The 18,957-nt window shown below is 51.2% G+C and overlaps 2 protein-coding genes across 2 annotated transcripts; both read right to left on the bottom strand.

Moving 5' to 3' along the window:
• Window positions 1-957: 957 nt before the first annotated feature.
• LOC146396243 (olfactory receptor 9S13-like) lies at window positions 958-7,976 on the bottom strand. Its single transcript, XM_084999132.1, has one exon. The coding sequence runs from the start codon at window positions 2,818-2,820 to the stop codon at window positions 1,870-1,872; it is 951 nt and encodes a 316-aa protein (XP_084855258.1). The 5' UTR covers window positions 2,821-7,976; the 3' UTR covers window positions 958-1,869.
• A 4,154-nt stretch (window positions 7,977-12,130) lies between these two features.
• LOC110258982 (olfactory receptor 9S13-like) lies at window positions 12,131-13,081 on the bottom strand. The gene has a single exon (XM_084999131.1). The coding sequence runs from the start codon at window positions 13,079-13,081 to the stop codon at window positions 12,131-12,133; it is 951 nt and encodes a 316-aa protein (XP_084855257.1).
• Between the last annotated feature and the right edge of the window lie 5,876 nt (window positions 13,082-18,957).

The following is an 18,957-nucleotide window of genomic DNA, read 5'->3' as shown; positions in this document are numbered from 1 at the left end:
GTAAATATGGAAGCCACAAAGTGAGAGAAATATTTGCAAATCATATGACTGACAAAGGGCTCATCAAAATATGTCAAGAGTTTCTGTGGTCATTGCAAAAGAGAAAAAGCTGGTCAAAACATACGTATCTTACCTTCGTACCTTACTTCAAAAGGTACATTCAAAATTCTGCTAAATATATGAAAATATAGTCAAGCTCATTAGCCATAAGGGAGGGGGAAAATAACTTTGAGTCTCAATTAAATGAAATGTTATTCCTTAGACAAGGATTGTAACTTTTCTCATTACAAAAAAACCCTATTATTTATTATACTTTGAATTTTGTGAAAAAATTGTGGAAATTTTTTTCTTTTTTTTGTATAAGTAACTATGCAATATGCTTAATATACAAATGCCTAAAATATCTATGCAAAAAGAAATAAAAATGAAAGGTGGAGTGATGTATGACTACATACCCAGCAGAATGGCTAAAATCGATCCAACTGACAGAATGGCTGGTCCATGGTGGTGCATGGCAGCAGGAGCTCTCACGCACTGTTCACGGGGACAAACACTGCTGTTCCATTTCAGTGAAACTGTTTGGAATTAACCAAAAAGGTCAACATTCAACTCATGAGAATGCCCACAGCAAGATATGTGGAGGAAATTCAGAGAGGCATTATGTTAAAAACCAGTAACTGGAGGCGAACCCACCGTCCATCAGTGGTGTGATGGATCGGTTGTGGTACCTGCATGTAGTGGATTCTTATAGAGTAGTGAAATTTTTATTATATGCAATCACATGGATTAACTCACAACCATAATGTTAGCAAAAAAAAAAAAAAAAAAAAGTCACAAAAGAAGACAAACTGCATGGTTCTGGTTACCGGAATCTCACAGGAGGCAAAGCTAATCGAATGTTGGAGGCTGGACACGGGTTGACTCTGGAGGGCAAAGCCCAGAGCGAGGGAAGAGGGAGGTGGGAGTCGGGCGAATTTCTCAGGCTTGCTCTGGGTGGTGGCGACCTCCCCGGATGGACGTGACTTGAGTTTTTCTGCAGGTACAGAGAACCGTCTCTACATGCGTGTCTTCCATCCTGGGACTAGGAGGGTGGATGCTGTGGCCGAGGTCTGGGCCGTCCTCTCTCATGGAAAACGTCCTCCATGCCCTTGAGGTGGTGGAGCCAGAGCCCAAGGGCACTCCTGCCCCCGGGGGGAACCACTGCCTTGACCTCAGACCTGGCTGCTCCGTGAAAGGCCCTGTTTGTCAGACTGGAGCCACATGAGCCGAGCCTTTTCCCACTGACCCAAACTCACTGTGGAGAGCACCTTGGCCATTGTCCTTCGCTGCACATCCCTTTGGTGATGGTGCTGAAGACACACGGAAAAGAGGCAGAGCAGAGGGAGGGGCCCTGTCAGTGGACGCCTGTGTCTGGACAGCAAGAGAAGGCAAAGCCCTGCATGTGGGTGGGGGTCGGGGATGGAGGTAAAGTCCAGGAAAGCATGTTTTCCTTCTGCATTTGATCCATACGCCTGCATCTGCAGCCTTTCCTACTAAAACCCACAGGGTGGGCCAGAGAGCCGTGACACCTTGCAAGAGCCGCCCCTGCCTTCTGCTCTGTTTAGTCAGGCTTCACGTGCTATGAACCACTGCTCCTCGGTGAACACAGAGTCCTGGGTGCACAACAAACTTTTCCACCTCTGCTTCTCACACTCAGTGAGTGTCTGGTTCAAAAACACCTTCAGGCAGCACTGGATGAATAGATGAGTGAGTCCCCAACACACACTGTTCCACTTGGAAGTGGAAGAGGTTTGGGGGCCGCATCGTCCTCTGTCTCGCTGAGCCCTCGGTCCTGCCCAGAGGATACTGTCTCTCCCAGGTCACCATCCCTCAGGGGGCTGTGTGCTTGTGCCCCAGTCTCCACAGGGCCTCCTTCACCTCCTTGTTCCGCAGGCTGTAGATGAGGGGGTTGAGCACGGGGATGACCAGGGTGTAGAAGACAGAGACCACCTTGCCCTGCTCCATGGACTCCACCGCTCCCGGCTGGGCATACATGACAAAGACGGTCCCATAAAAGAGGGACACGGCCGTCATGTGGGAGCCACAGGTGGAGAAGAGCTTGTGTCTGCCTGCTCCCGAGCGCATCCTCAGGATGGTCACGGTGATGTAGGCATAGGAGATGAGGACCCCGAGGGTGGTGCCCACGATGATGAGCCCGCAGATGCCAAACAGGACCAGCTCACTGATGGCTGTGTCAGCACAGGCGAGCAGGAGCAGGGAGGGCACATCGCAGAAGAAGTGGTCAATGTGGTTGGAGCTGCAGAAGGGGAGGCTGAATGTGAAGCTGGTCTGCAGGATGGCATTGAGGCAGCCTCCACCGTAGCAGCCCAGGACCAGGCGGGCACAGGCTGATGGGCACATGGTGATGGGATAGTGAAGGGGGCTGCAGATGGCCAGGAAGCGGTCATAGGCCATCACAGTCAAGAGGAATCCCTCAGTGGTGATCATCAGAGAGATGAAGAAGAACTGGGTGGCACAGCCTGCAAAGGAGATGACCTTGGCTGAGGACAGGACGTTGGCCAGGGCCTTGGGGTAGATGACAGATGAGTAGCACAGGTCCAGGAAGGAGAGGTTCCTGAGGAAGAAGTACATCGGGGAGTGCAGACGGGCGTCCAGGGTGATGACCACGATCATGGTGAGGTTCCCCAGGACGGCGGCCAAGTACAGGGCCAGGAAGAGGGCAAAGAGCAGGGCCTGGGTCTGCAGCCCACCCTGAAACCCCTCCAGCACAAACTCCTGCAGAGGCGTCCCCGAGAGGGTTCCATTTCTGTGGGGTGTCATGGCCCTGAGCTGGGGACAGGTGCAGAGAGCAGGTGGGAGGCAGTGCGAGGGAGCAGGTCAAGCTCACAGGTCATCCTTCCTTTGGAGCAGGGGGACATTTCAGCATCTCATTGCACCCTGACCAAGACACCACCAGCTGCCGAGTCCTCCTTCCAGATGCGCTCAGACTGGCCTGAAATGGAAAACATTGCCTGGATTCACTACTTCATAAATGTGCACACAGCACTCAGTGGGAGACTCTGAGCTTAGCTCAGAGTTTTCAAATGGGAAAACCCCACACTCTTAGGGTGGAGGAGGGTTGCGGAGCTGAGAGCCTCCGGCGTTGAATGGTGTTGAAGCCACCTGTGTCCTTTGAGAGAAGTGATCTCCTGCCCCTCGAGGGTGCTGCTGAATTGTGCTGTGTCCACTCTTTGCCTAGGTATCTACTCCTGCCCTTTCTCTGCCTTATTAACTCATTCATCAATCTCAGAAATGTTAGTTGAGCACCTCCTGCTCCCCAGGACTCGACCTAATGTTGCCTCCATCCGCAGCCCGGTCTGGAAGGAGAGCAAAGCGAAGCCCTCACGAGCACACGTGGGTCTTTGCTACCTGTGTCCCCTGCAGACCGCGAGCCCTCTCTCAGCATCACTGCCCCTGTACTTGGGCCACAGTGGCTTTCTGTCAGCAGAGATCTCTGCAGCTTGGAGGTTCTCAGGGGCTTCCTGCCAATGATCAGCCTCTTTTGCCAAATCATGGGATGGGAAGAGCCCAGTTCCCCGGTCTGAAGAGCACTACAATAGGGGCTGTGACACTTTCCGGAGATGGGAGTGTCCTCTCCATTGTTGTCACTGGCGACCTGCCCCCCAAACACTGCACCTCCCTCCAGGGCTGCATCCTTTGGGCAGGATGCTCCTTTTCCATTTGAAAGTAGAGAGATCTGGGGTTCGGTCTTGTTCCTTCTGGAATTCTCTTAGCCTTTTCTGCTCCCTGCCTTTGTCACAGCAGAGACCATTCAGAAGGTCAGAGCACGGCTCTGCCTCGGATAAAAGTCGGTTATAAACCAGGGTGGTTTTGAAGGGGCTGTGCTGACTGGAGCATGGGTGGAGTGGTGAACGGGGTCTGCTCTGTATCCCCCTAGTAGCACCCCAGTGGACCCCGGCTGCCCCAGGGCTCATTCACCCGCAGTGGGGGCAGCGTGGCCCAGCTGTTCACCCCCACAGCCTAGGAAGATTTTTCTGTGGTGAACTGAGGTTTTGAGTTTGTATTACCTAACCATCTCTCCTGGAAATCCCTTAACTTGATAAAAGAGCACCTGCATAGGTTCTCCTTGTGATAGAAGCTGAACATAAATAGATATTTCCATCCACGAAGCCATGTTCTTTTTTTCCTTTCTCAACAACCAACAAGCAGGGATCTCCAGCCTGCTGAGATTACCAGGCATCCCCGGCCGTCGATGACATGCACAGGCCTTTGATCCAATCCTAAGGAATGGGCTCAAGGGGATGGATGCCAGCTGGGCAGTTGTGACCCTCTGCAGTGGAACGTCCCCTGTTCTAACGCTCATTGCTAATCCTCCTTACTGACAGTGAGGTCCAGGAACCAGGAGCTTCACCACATGGTTACAGTGCGGCTGGTTAGAAATGCAGAAGCTCTAACCCCATCCCACCTTTGCTCTCAGAACTTGCTATTGGAAGTTCCAGTTGTGGCTTAGCAAGTGGTCAACCCGACTAGTGTCCACGAAGATGCCAGTTAGATCCCTGGCCTCGTTCAGTGGGTTAAGGATCTGGCATTACCGTGAGTTGTGGTGCAGGTCGTAGACATGGCTCAGATCCCATGCTGATGTGGCTGCTGCTGTGGCTCCAATTCAGCCCCTAGCCTCGGAAATTGCATATGCCACAGGTGCAGCCCTCAAAGGAAACAAACCCCAAAAACAAACTTGCTATTGAACAAGTTGCCCAGAGGACTCATCTACCGGTTAATTTGAAGAGGCACTGCTTTCAACCACCTTGAAGCTGAGGTCAGGGTTACCAAGGCAAGACAGTGGACTTAATTCCGGGTGCTGAGCACAAGCACTGAGTGCTCCCTGCAGACAGAACCCCGCTGCCTCCCTCACATACCAGTCTCCTTCAACTCCTGGCAGCCCTGATGGGTGGCTACCTTGACCTTACCTTTTTCAGGTGAGGGTCCTCCCTCATCTGGGTCACACAGCCAGGACCTGGTCTCCCAGAGCCTCCTAAGCTCCTGAAAATGGGTGGGCACCAAGGACGCCTGCCTCTTTCCCGTCTGGCCCCCTGTGCATGAGGTGAGAGTGAGAATGGGGAGAAAGAGGGCACCAGGGATTCCAGTGAGAGTCTGGCCAGGTGTTTGAGGCAGGGAGCTCCTGGGACGTGGGGCAAGCAATGGAGAGGATGAGCTCAGCTCAGCTGCCCTCCAAGTCCCGTCCCATTATCTGTGATGCAGCTCGGGTGCCTGCACCACGGGGCCACTCTGCTGGGGAAGGTGCTTTTCACCTGGCACAGCTGGGAGCCAAGGTCACAAATGGCCAATTAGGGCACTTGGGCTTCCGAGTGCACTGGGACTCCCAACTCTCTGGGTCCCAGGAAGCTGCTATGCTGTGGCCAGTCTTCCCCTGACCCGTCTCCCAACCCAAGACAGGGAGCCATGAAGCCTAAAGTCCATCAGGGAGCCTGGGGGAACCAAGAGGAGACAAACACAGACAATGTAGAGGGACCCAGAGCCGCTTCCTGGAAAGGTCTCCCCAGGCAGCAGGTGTGACCTCCCGGTCCACAGGCCTTGCTCCTCCTCCCCACGTGTGCGGGATGGTGTAAGTGGGGCTGACATGCAGGAAATATTTCCCTGGGGCACCAGCAAATGTTTCTGTGCTTCAAGGAGTCCTGCACTCAATCCTGATCGAGTAAATGTGTCTATTTAACAATAGTTTAATCTGAGGTAGAAATCAAAGAGCAAAGTACAAAGCCTGTATATGTTTAATTCAAAAATATAGAGGGTATGTAAAGAAAAATTGTAAAGGCTGTATTGCAAACATGCTAAGAAAAAGAAGGCAGGCATCACTCAATAAGACAGAGTAACGTTCAGGAGAAAACCTTTATTCGTAATGGGACATTTTAAAATGAAACTCTTCAATTCAGCTGGATCATGGGCAACTCTAACATTTGTATCCAACTGATAGAAACTTTAAATGTGTAAAGTAAAACCTGGTAGAATTACACACAAATGCAAACATCCAAATCCTGGTTGGTAATTGACATCTGTCTCTCTGCAGCTGATAAACCACGCAGAGACAGGTTAGAATCATATGTGAGACAGACTTAAAGTATCCCCCACAGGGACCCCCTTGGCACAGATGGAACACTGCTCTCGGCAGCCACAGAGCCACAGTCCCCTTGGAGCACATGGGACATCACGGTACTGAGGTGACCAGTGTCTCCCTCCAAGACACATCTACCCAGAAGCTCAGGATGTGACCTTCTCTGGAAATAGGGTCTTCCTAAGCGAACTAGTCAGGATGCCGTCTTGCTGGGCGGGGTGGACCCTAAGTCCCATGGCTGGTGTCCTGATGAGAAGAGGAGAGGCCTCAGAGACAGGGACACTCAAAGACACAAGGAGGAAGGTCCTGGGGAGACTGGGCAGAGATTGCAGGGATGGAGCAAGAGGGAACAGAAGGCCAAGGACAGCAGGAGCCTCCAGAAGCCAGGAAGAGGCAGGGAAGAAGGTTCTCCCAGAGCTGTCACGGGCAGCTGGCCCTGCTGACCACCGGATTTTGGACGTCTGGACTCGAGACGTGTGAGAGTGTATAGTGCTTCTGCTCTGAGTCACCAGCCTTGTGTTGATTAGTTCTGGTGGCCCTAGTAACTCACGCTGGAGGGTGCTGAGGCAGTGCGCTTTCACCTGGTAAGGTCAGTGGGCACTTAGACTCTCCTGGCTCAGGGGTGGTGCCAGCTCTCCAGCCCTAATTCACAATGTGCTGTGCAGATTGCTGACCTCCCTTCCCGGTCCTTCCATGGTCTCGATCATTCATGCCATTTCAATAGTTTTAAACATGAAGACAAGCCCCAGTTTACTTGTGGAATCTTCTCTAGAGAGACGTTTATGTTACTTCCTTTTTATTTTATTTTATTTTATTATTTTTTATCTTTTATTTATGTGTATATTTTTTCTACTGTGCAGTATGGTGGCTCAGTTACACTTACATGTATACATTCTTTCTTCTCCCATTACATGTTCCATCTTAAGTGACTAGACAGAGTTCCCAGGGCTACACAGCAGGATCCCCTTGCTAATCCATCCCAAAGGCAGCATTCTGCATTTATTTACCCAAAGCTCCCAGTCCCTCCCAGTCCCTCCCCTACCCTCTTGGCAACCACAAGTCTACTCTCCAAGTCCAAGATTTTCTCTTCTGTGCAGTTTCCTTTGTGCTGTATGTTAGATTCCAGAGTTAAGTGATATCATATGGTAATTGTCTTTCTCTTGCTGACTTACTTCACTCAGGATGAGCATCTCTAGTTCCACCCATGTTGCTGCAAATGGCACAAATGGCATTATTTTGTTCTTTTTTATGGCTGAGTAGCATTCCATTGTGTATATGTACCACTGCTTCCTAATCCAATTGTCTCTCGATGGACATTTGGGTTAATTCAATGTCTTGGCTATTGGGAAGAGAGCTGCAATGAACATGCAGGTGCATGTGTCTTTTTTGAGGGGATTTTTGTCTGGATATGTGCCCAAGAGTGGGATGGCTGAGTCCTATGGTAGTTCTATGTGTAGTTTTCTAAGATACCCGCATACTGTTCTCCATAGTGGTTGTAGCAGCCACCATTCCCACCAACAGTGCAGGAGGGAAGATGTAAAGAAATGGAAAGATATTCCATGCTCCTGGGTTGGAAAAATTCATGTTGTAAAAATGGCCGTACCTCCCAAAGCAATCTACAGATTCAGTGCAATCCCTATTAAATTTCCCATGACATTTTTCTCAGAACTAGAACAAATACTCCAAAAATTTATGTGGAACCCCAAAAGACCTAGAATTGCCAAAGCAATTCTGAAGAACAAAAACCAAGCAGGATACATACCTCTTCCAGAAGTCAGGCCATATTACAAAGCCCCAGTCATCAAGACAGTGTGGTACTGGTACCAAAAGAGACAGACAGACAGACCTACCGAAATGAATAGAGAACCGAGAAAGAAACCCAGACACCTCTGGTCAATTCATCTTTGACAGAGGAGGCAAGAACCTAAAGTGGGAAAAAGACAGTCTTTTCAGTGAGCATTGCTGGGAAATGTGGACAGCTACATGCAAATCAGTGAAACTAGAACACACCATGTACCAATATAAACTCAAAATGGCTGAAAGACTCAAATGTAAGACAAGACCCCATCCAACTCCTGGGAGAGAACAGAGGCAAAACATCCTCTGACATCAACCTTACTAATGTTTCCTGAGGTCAATCTCCCAAGGCAACAGAAAGAAAAGCACAGATAAACCCTGGGACCTAATCAAACTGACAAGCTTTTGCACAGCAAAGGAAACCCACGAGAATCCAAAAAGGCAGCTTACAGAATGGGAGAAAGTAGTTTCCAATGATGCAACTGACAAGGGCTTAATCTCTAAAATAGACAAACAACTTAGACAAGTCAAGAGCAAAAACGCCAACAACCCAATTGAGAAATGGGCAAAAGACATGAATAGACATTTCTCCAAGGAAGATAAACAGAAGGTCAACAAGCCCTTGAAACCATGCTCAACGTCCCTTTTATTTTAAATTGTCAGTAATGCGTATTCTGCAATGAACATTTCCCTCTAATATGTGTTTCTGCAAGTGGACTCCTGTGCATGAGGAGTTTCTTTTATGTTTCAACATAGCTGGTTTAGAGGGTTCTGTGAGTTTTCTACTGCACAGCATGGTGAGCCAGTTACACATACATGTGTAGACTCTTTTTTCTCCCATTACCATGCTCCATCATGAGCGACTCGATATAGTTCCCAGTGCTACACAGCAGGACTCATGGCTTCTCCATCCCAAAGGCAAGAATCTGCATCTGTTATCCCCAAGTTCCCCGTCCATCCCGCGCCCTCCCCCTCCCCCCTGGCAACCACAAGTCTAGGCTCCAAGTGCATGATTTGGAGTTCTGTGTAGAAAGACATAATGTGATGTCTGATATGGGACCATATCCAGAGTGCATGGCCTATCCCTACAGCTTCAGAACAAACAAACAGTCCCACTGAAGACGAGCCAAGTCCCTGGGTAGTTATTTCTCCAAAGATCATCTACAAACGGACGCAAGCACATGAGAAGATCCCCCACCTCACTGATCTCTGGGGAAACACAGGCTGAAACCACACGGACATACCGCTGACATCCATTCGAAACAAAACACAGGAACAAACTCCAGAAAACAACCAGTGTTGGAAAGGATGTGGATGAAGTGGAAGCCTTGTGCACGGTGGGCGGAGAGGGAAGTAACGCAGCCCTTATGGGAAATGATACGGGGTTTCCTCAACAGCTAAAAACGAATCCCTCTATGGTTCTCTTTCGAGTACGTCTCCGCAATACCTGAAAGCAGGATCTCCAAGGGATGCTTGCACATCCAAGAACAGAGCAGCCTACTCCACGATGGCCGCAAGGTGGAAGCAACCCTAGCGTTCAATGGTGCTGAAATGACAAAGGAAATGAGGCAAGTACTTATGACGGCAGAGGATTCAGCCTGGAAAGGGGTGGAAGTCCCGTCACGCGCTGCAACCCAGACAATCAGCAAGGCCCTGACGCTAGTGAAACAAGCCAGACCCAACAGGACAAGCACTGTGTGATTCCACGAAGATGAGGTACCCAGGTAGTCAGATTCCTCGAGAGAGGAAGTAGAACGGTGGTTGACAGAGGCTGGAGGGAAAGGGGTACTGGGGAGCCTCTGTTTAAGGGGCGTGGAGTTCCAGGCTTGCAAGAGGAAAAAGCTGTGAAGATGTGACACAAAACCATGTGAATGTGCCAGATGCTGCTGATGCCTCCACTGAAAATTCAGAAATTGAAGAAACAGTGTACTGCAACTCTGCTTTAGTAAAAATTAAATGAAAAACAAATTATTTATACTGCTATGTAGATATATATATATTTATGTGTAAGCAAGATAAAGTTTAAAAATTTTCAAAAGTGTGTATAGATTTAGAATCAAATGTATTCCTTGAATTTTAAGAAGTTTAACTTGACAAAACCTTTTTAATGTGAGTATAGTGGTATGCCGAGTACATTTTGGCGTGGAATGGCTGGTTAACAATGAACTCAGAGAACATCTCCTCAGAAAAGAAAATCACAGACTTGGAGAACAGACTTGTGGCTGCCTGATGGGAGGGGGAGGGAGCGGGAGGGATGGGGAGCTTGGGCTTATCAGACACAACTTAGAATAGATTTACAAGGAGATCCTGCTGAATAGCATTGAGAACTTTGTCTAGATACTCATGTTGCAACAGAACAAAGGGTGGGGAAAAATGTCATTGTAATGTAGACATGCAAGGATAACTTGATCCCCTTGCTGTACAGTGGGAAAATTAAAACAACAAACAAACAAAACAAAACAAAACAAAAAACAATGAACTCAGTTGCAGTTGTGGTAGATTTTGGCTGAGAACCTCCTGAGGGGCCGTCTGCAAAGCCCGTCGGGGATGAAGATAGCGAAACCCTCCCACTTAACACGGTACCGTGGGCGTCACTACAGTCTGAAGTGTGGGTAATTTAGAGGACACAACACTCTGTAACTTTTATTCCTTTTTCCTTCTTCTTCAGACTGCTGAGCATTTGCATCTAAGGCCCAGTCTTACTTACCCTTAATTCAGGAGAAACGCTCTGTTACCGTGGACCCTTAGGGGTGTCTTCCTGTTGGGAATGCAAAATCCATCAGAATGAAGACACACGCGCACGTGGAGGGAACGTCTGCTCTTCCCTCTCCAAATCTGGATCGATTAGATGACAGGAGAACATGTCTCTAAACCTCCATGGAATGACAGGAAAGAAAGGCAGGAGGGAGAGACAGGTCTGTCGTTTGTGTAGCAGAAAATCTGGGGGACTCTGCAAGCGGGAATTTGGTAGCAGGTGACTGCAGTACCTGTGGAAGGGGGAGATGTCATTTGGGAGGTGCAAAGATGAGGCGGTGGTGAGAAAGTTCCGTGAGAGACTTCAAGAATGTTTTCGGTGAGGAATTGTGAGCCACAGACCTTGAGTTTGCTTGAGCAGGGAGAGAGGTTCCGTGAGAGCTGGGATGGCAGAAGCAGGGCAGGTCCCTACTGGCCCAGGAGCAAGCAGATCACCCCCATGTCCCGAGCACAACCTTCTGGTGACCATGGGCATGAATGACTCCACTACAGAGAGTTAAGATAAGGAGGCCAGCGGGCTGTGAGCCCAGGCTCTGTGTGGGGTCCCCTGAGCATGAGGCTGGAGCTCCGAGTGGGCAGGTCAGGACAGGGGGTCCAGGCTCCAGGGAGTGTGGGACAGAGGCCAGGGAGCCGTGCGCTCTGGCAAGACAGTGCACCTCCCTTTCCATCCGTGCGGTCTGCTGCAGCCACCAGGAACTCACCCTCATTCAGAGATGTCTGCTGTGTCAGGGCATCACTCGTCAGGGTGACACGTAGTGAGGATGTTGTCACCGGCCAGGCTGGGTGGACGCGGCTAGGGCAACATTGGACATTGGGCATTTATGTTGGCTTCCTGGGACTCTGAGTTGCTATTTAAGGTGAGAAACAAGGGACAGGGTGACCGGGAGCCCCTGAAGCAGGAGCACAGGTCACTGTGCTTCCTGTTGGAGGTGGTAGGATTAGTGAACAGAGGGGAGGGGGAGGGGAACATCCAGATGCCAAACGGAGGGGAAGCACCGTCCTCCCCCCTCCCCTAAGAGGCTATGCTGACCGCAGGGTATCCCCAAGGAAGGGCAGGGATAAGCGTCCTAAATCCCCCTTCTGGGTGGTCAAGGTGCTATTGCTGAGCACAGGTTTACTTGAGATTCAGCCATCAAGTGAAGGGAAAAGGCCAGAGCATTTGTCTGCTCACATACCTTCACTGAAGGTGTTGAACTGGGACCTGTCCCCTGGTTCAGAGACCCTCTGTCCATGCCTCTTCCCACTGCGTTCTAGAAACTTCAGGTTTAGGGTCTCCATTCATCATGGACCATTAATTGTCTGCCTCATTTTCTTGGCATCTCACACATGCATGTGTGGTCCATGATGTGCTTCAATGCAGAATTGAATGAAATGTTGGATGAATGAATGAATTGGAAGATAGAGGAACAAATTCCTGCCCTGAGGACGCGCTGTCTCCCAGGTCACCGTCCGTCAGAGGGCTGTGAGCTTGTGGCCCAGTCTCCACAGGGCCTCCTTCACCTCCTTGTTCCGCAGACTGTAGATGAGGGGGTTGAGCACGGGGATGACCAGGGTGTAGAAGACAGAGACCACCTTGCCCTGCTCCATGGACTCCACCGCTCCCGGCTGGGCATACATGACAAAAAGGGTCCCATAAAAGAGGGACACGGCCGTCATGTGGGAGCCACAGGTGGAGAAGAGCTTGTGTCTGCCTGCTCCCGAGCGCAGCCTCAGGATGGTCACGGTGATGTAGGCATAGGAGATGAGGACCCCGAGTGTGGTGCCCACGATGATGAGCCCGCAGATGCCAAACAAGACCAGCTTGTTGACAGCTGTGTCAGTACAAGTAAGCTGGACCAGGGGGACCACATCGCAGAAGAAGTGGTCAATGTGGTTGGAGCTGCAGAAGGGGAGGCGGAAAGTGAGGATAGCCTGCACCCCAGAGTTGAGGCAGCCTCCACCATAGCAGCCCAGGACCAGGCGGGCACAGGCTGATGGGCACATGGTGATGGGATAGTGCAGGGGGCTGCAGATGGCCAGGAAGCGGTCGTAGGCCATCACGGCCAGGAGAAGAGTCTCAGTCGTGCCCATCATGGAGAAGAAGAAGAACTGGGAGGCACAGCCCCCAAAGGAGATGACCTTGGCTGAGGACAGGACGTTGGCCAGGGCCTTGGGGTAGATGACAGATGAGTAGCACAGGTCCAGGAAGGAGAGGTTCTTGAGGAAGAAGTACATCGGGGAGTGCAGACGGGCGTCCAGGGTGATGACCACGATCATGGTGAGGTTCCCCAGGACGGCCGCCAAGTACAGGGCCAGGAAGAGGGCAAAGAGCAGGGCCTGGGTCTGCAGCCCACCCTGAAACCCCTCCAGCACAAACTCCTGCAGAGGCACCACCGAGAGGGTTCCATTTCTGTGATGTGACATGGCCCTGAGCTGGGGACAGGTGCAGAGAGCAGGAGGGAGGCAGTGCGGCGGAGCAGGTCAAGGTCAGGAGGTCATGTCCTTGGAGTAGGGGGACACTCAGGGCGTCTCTGTCCACTTAGCAGGAGGCCACCAGCTGCCACGTCTTCCCTCCAGGTGGCCCGACTGCCCTGCAATGAACGCAGTGCCTGGGTTCACTCCTTCACTCGTGTGCTGGGAGCACTTCCGCTGTGGGTGGCTGTGCACAGTGTGCTGGGGGCTGGGGTGTGGTACCAGGGGCTTTGCAGGCCTGGGGGTCTGAAGCGTGGCCGTGGCATTGCAGCCTCCTGTCTCCTCCTTCGGGAATGCTGCCGAGGTTCCCCTCTTTGCCCCGGGGTCGAATCCTCCACCTTCTGCCCCGTATTTGACTCTTTATTTACTTCAGAAGTATTTACTCATCCCCTTCTGCCCACCAGGTCGTGGCTGGGTGATGTTCCATCTCTAGGCCAGGCTGGGAGCAGAGTGGGGCAGAGCCTTCACCAGGCCTAGGTGGGGGCTTTTCTGTCTGTCTCTCCTGTGGGCCTCGATCCCTGTCTCAGCTCACTGCCTACAGCCTGGAGCACCGTGCTATCCATCAGGTGAGTCGAGGACTGGCCAGGCAGGAGTGTTTCCCCGCTTCTGCTGAGAGCAAGCCATGAGGGCTCACTGTATACTTGGCACGACTGCCACCCTGTTCTTCACAGTCTGCTTCCACTCCAAGCCTCCCTGCCTCGTAGCTGACCTTTTCACGGTGAAGGTCATGACTCACCTGAGCCCGCACAGCCAGGACCTACTCTCCCAGGGTCTCCTGAGCCTCTGACCACGTCTGTGCTGGTGATCCTCAGTGGGGACCGGGGGCCCCTGCCTGTTCCCCGTTCGGTTCTGGCTTCTTGTGCAGCGAAGGAGGGTGGAGAGGGGGCAGCGGAGGGCACCTGGGGTCTCAGTGAGCCTCAGGCTGGTGCTCCAGGTTGAGGAGCAGGAAGCTCTTGGGTCTTGGAGGAAGCAGGGCCTGGAAGGGACTCAGCTCACCTGTTCCCCTAAGTCTTACCTCCTCAGCTGAGCAGTGGGTCAGGTGCCTGTACCTCTGGGTCACGCTGTTGGGGCAGGTGTTCTCTTTGGCAGGCCTGGGGCCCGAGGCCTCAAAGGGCCAATTAGGGGAGACCCGGGCTTCCGAGTGCCTTGGGACTCCCCACCCCCTGGGCCCCAGGAATCTGAGGTCCAGTGTTCAGTCCTCCCTGACCAGCCCCCAGCCCCAGACAGGGTAGCCCAGAAGCCTGAAGCCCATCAGGGAGCCCGGGGGAGCCTACAGGAGAGAAACACAGACAGTGCAGAGGGACCCAGAGCCTCTTCCTGGAAAGGTCTCCCCAGGCAGCAGGTGTGACCTCCTGGTCCACAGCTCTGACTGCTCCTCCCCACGCTCACAGGATGGCATAAGGAGGAAGGCTGGCTCCGAGTTCTGTGCCCGGGCCAGTGGCCTCGCCCTTGCCATTCCAGACACAGTGCGTCTGCCTCACAGTCCTGAGATGCAGGCCAATCGTCATCCCTTGGTATAATCGGAACACGGGAGAAGGTAGATGGCCTCCCCCTGCACGCTCCTCTCCGTTGTGGCTGCTGTTGCTGGCACGTCGAAAATCCTCCTTCCTGTGTGTGCGAAAATTTGGGGTAAACACATGCTTGGTGGAATTCAAGGCAGAGGCTGTGATACAGCCAAACGGAAGGGCTGTCTCTGTGACCCCCATAACCCTTCCCTCCCTAGCAGGAGATGTGTGTGTGCCCCAGGTGTGTCTGCATCATGGGGCTCTCCTCTGTGTGTCTTCGTGCGAGTCAGGTCACCTCTGTCACTGGTTCTGCTGTTGGGGGGTTCACCCCCCCACATGTCACGAGCATCTTTCTCGGTCCGTAAATTCCTTCTGAACGTCCCCCCGGGGTTCTGTGTGGACACAGTGGCCATCCCCGATCCCTCCTGACCTGACAGCCACCCCCTACAGGCTTTCCTGTCATGAAGCCTGACGCCGTCTACGTGTCTTCTGGGCTCCTCCTGTCATTCCTGGTGGGTTAGGATCCTACAGTCCAATCATGCGTTAGCACGTGGACACCTTGCTTCGTCCTGAAAAGCACTGCCCATTTTTCTCCAGAAACGTCCAATGTATTTTCTCCCCGTGGCCCATGGAGATTTGCCTCCCTCCCCTCCGCTAGGCTCGAGGCTTGCTGTCCACCCTGACCCCTAACAGGCAGGTGCTGCTAACGGCACCGAACAGACCTCCGATTCTCAGGGAGGCTGAGCATCGTTTCACACGTTTGTTGACCTTTGGCATCTCTACCTGAGGGACTTGTTTCCCTGAAATGACACCCTGGGTCCTTGCTGCCCACCCACTGGGGGCGTTGCCGTGGAGAACGGGCACGCTATCCTATGAACCCTGTGAAAGCCCAGACTGGGGGCCCTGTTTCACTTACGGTCAAGCCAGGACTCCGAGCTGCCCGCCCCCTCAGACGCTGGCTCTTCTGGTCAGGCCAGGAACTAGTTGTACGGTTTTGCTCCTAAAGGACATTTGGTTCCTTCCCTCCGGCCTCATCCCTAGGGCCCGTGTCCAGCAGAGCTGCCCCTGGCAGTGGACGTGCCCTGTGCTCTGCCCGGTGTGACCCAGGGCCCTGCATGGCCCCTGAGCTCTGGCAATGTGCCAGTGCAGCGGAGAACTGACTGTTCCATTTCACTGCAGTAAAAGGACAAAGCCGAAGAGCTTCCTAGGGCTTGTCGCTGTGGCCCTGGGCCCTGGCGTGTGGTTTGTCCTCAGCAGTTGACCCTTGGTCTCCTCGCCTCTATTTGTCTCTTATCGGCCATCTCCTTCTAAGTTCTGCTTAGGGGTCTTGGCTTTCGCCTCCTGACTTTCGTGCTCCTTATGTCTCACACCCCTCGTGGCCGCGGTAAGAGTTGCGTGTATTGAAGGCGCTGTGATGCTGCAGTTCCTGACTCTTTAAGCACACTCATGAATCAGACTTTATGTGCAATCTGGCAAGCCGTTCGATATTTTGCCACCAATTCAACATCAGTTTCAATCCCGTGTGAGCCAAAGAAAGTGGACTGTGGGAGTTGCCTGGGGGCACAGCAAGTTAGAGTTCCGGCGTTCTCTCTGCAGTGGCTCGGGTCCGGGCTGAGGCACAGGTTCAGTCCCTGGCTCGGGAAGTTGCACATGCTGTGGGCGCAGCCAAACAGGCAGACAGACAGACAACCAAGCAAACCATGGTTAAGGTGGTAGATTTTTTATAAAGAAAGAGAGAGAGAAAACGGACTTGTGGCCAGAACCCACCTGCACACTCCTGGTTTCCAGCTTCCGTCAAGAGCCCATCAGAGCACAGTAAAGGTGGCCAGCGGCCAGTCCTGGGGCTCAGCACGTGTGGTCTGGACTGGCTGTCTGCAACATCTGTGAGCAATAGCAGGTTTTAAAAACAATTTGGAGGTCATTTGTGGAAATACTCCACAGAAAAAATGTACAAGCATATAAGACACAAATGATGTGTCCTCTCGGAAAAAAACACATGTAACTAAAGAAACCAGGATACTTAATTACGTTTTGCAACACTGAAAAACATTATTAGAAAACGAATGTTTCATGTGACGGGAACTCCGCATAAAACTCAATAGGATGGGAGTTCTCTTGTGGCACAGCAGGTTAGGTATCTGGCCCTGTTATTGCCGCAGGTGAGGTTGCTGCTGTGGTGCGGGTTTGATCCCTGGCCCAGAAACTCCCATGCACCATGAGTGCAGACAAAAAAAAAAAAAAAAAAAAAAAGAATTGATAGAATAGAAGGAAAAGGAAGATTGCATAGCAAAGATAACTTGAGAGCCAAATAAGCACTAGAGACTTAATTACAAAACCTGACGGGTTCCCGTTGTGATTCACTGGGGTAAGAACCCACACAGTGTCCGTGAGGATGCGGGTTCCATCCCCAGCCTCGCTCAGTAGGTCAAGGATCCCGCATTGCTGTGGCTATGGACTAACTTATAGCTGCAGCTCCAATGTGACCCCTAGCCTGGGAACGTTCCTATGTTGCAGGTGTGGCCTAAACGAAAAAGAAAACAGAATTCCAACAACACTATGCACGTTTACGCTCACAGTTTCAGCAGCTTAGGAAAAATGTACTGTGAATTTTACACAGCCACAAACTATGAACACTTCATGATAAAATACTATGAATCATCCATAACAGTTCATAAGCATGAAAAATTGAATTTGTGATTTCAAAGCTGCCCCCAAAGAATGCTTCAGGCACAGATGGGTTCACTGAGGAATTCTACTAAACATTAAGAAAAATCATACCATCTTTTTTCTTGTTTTTTTTTTTTTGGTCTTTTTGCCTTTTCTAGGGCCGCTCCTGTGGCATATGGAGGTTCACAGGCTAGGGGTCTAATTGGAGCTGTAGCTGCCGGCCTGCACCAGAGCCATAGCGATGTGGGATCCGAGCCTCATCTGTGACCTACACCACAGTTCATGGCAACGCCGGATCCTTAACCCTCTGAGCAAGGCCAGGGATCGAACCTGCAACCTCATGGTTCCTAGTCGGATTCGTTAAATACTGAGCCACAAGAGGAACTCCACACCATTTAAAAAATTTTTTTAAAATTTTCCCACTGTACAGCAAGAGGATCAAGTTATCCTTACATGTATACATTACAGTTACATTTTTCCCCCACCCTTTCTTCTGTTGCAACATGAGTATCTAGACAAAGTTCTCAATGCTACTCAGCAGGATCTCCTTGTAAATCTATTCTAAGTTGTGTCTGACAAGCCCAAGCTCCGCATCCCTCCCACTCCCTCCCCCTCCCATCAGGCAGCCACAAGTCTTTTCTCCAAGTCCATGATTTTCTTTTCTGAGGAGATGTTCATTTGTGCTGGATATTAGATTCCAGTTATAAGTGATATCATATGGTATTTGTCTTTGCCGTTCTGGCTCATTTCACTCAGTATGAGATTCTCCAGTTCCATCCATGTTGCTGCAAATGGCATTATGTCATTCTTTTTGATGGCTGAGTAGTATTCCATTGTGTATATATACCACTTCTTCCGAATCCAATCATCTGTCGATGACATTTGGGTTGTTTCCATGTCCTGGCTATTGTGAATAGTGCTGCAATGAACATGCGGGTGCATGTGTCTCTTTTAAGTAGAGTTTTGTCCGGATAGATGCCCAAGCGTGGGATTGCGGGGTCATATGGAAGTTCTATGTATAGATTTCTAAGGTATCTCCAAACTGTTCTCCGTAGTGGCTGTACCAGTTTATATTCCCACCAACAGTGCAGGAGGGTTCCCTTTTCTCCACAGCCCCTCCAGCACTTGTTATTTTCCACACCATTTGTTAATAGACTATTTTTAGGGAAGTTTTCGGTTCACAGCAAACTTGAGCAGAAAATGCAGATTTTCATGCCCCCCCCCCGGCACCCCGAGTTCTCCGCCATCAACACGAGGCATTGGAGGGGCACATCTGTTATGAGGGGCCAACTGCCCTGACGTGTTAACGTCACCCAGCAGCCGTAGTTTGGGTGCGGGTTTGCTCCGGTGTCGTTTGCACTCGGGGGTCCTGACAAACGTGTATGGCACCCGCCCGTGCTGGGTATCGTGCAGAACAGGCCTACGGCCCTGCATATCCTCTCTGTTCCCGATTTAAACCTCCTCTCCACCCGCCACCCTGGCACCCTCATTTTTAACTGTGTGACAGAGACTCCAACAACGAAAAAGAGTATTTGTTGAAACGAGACTATGAGATAATCTTCCTGCGTGGCATGAGGCTTGAATCGGCCACTTGAAACATAATGATTAAACTGTGGTTGTAACGATTTTCTTTTCTTTTTTTTTGGTCTTCTGTCT

The sequence above is a fragment of the Sus scrofa genome, chromosome 15, assembly GCF_054392235.1.
Source record: "Sus scrofa isolate SSC_HxYL_T2T_F1_AM1 chromosome 15, Sscrofa_HxYL_maternal_Yorkshire_Landrace_v2.0, whole genome shotgun sequence".
Lineage (NCBI taxonomy): Eukaryota > Metazoa > Chordata > Mammalia > Artiodactyla > Suidae > Sus > Sus scrofa.
This window is presented reverse-complemented; position numbering and strand designations above follow the sequence as displayed.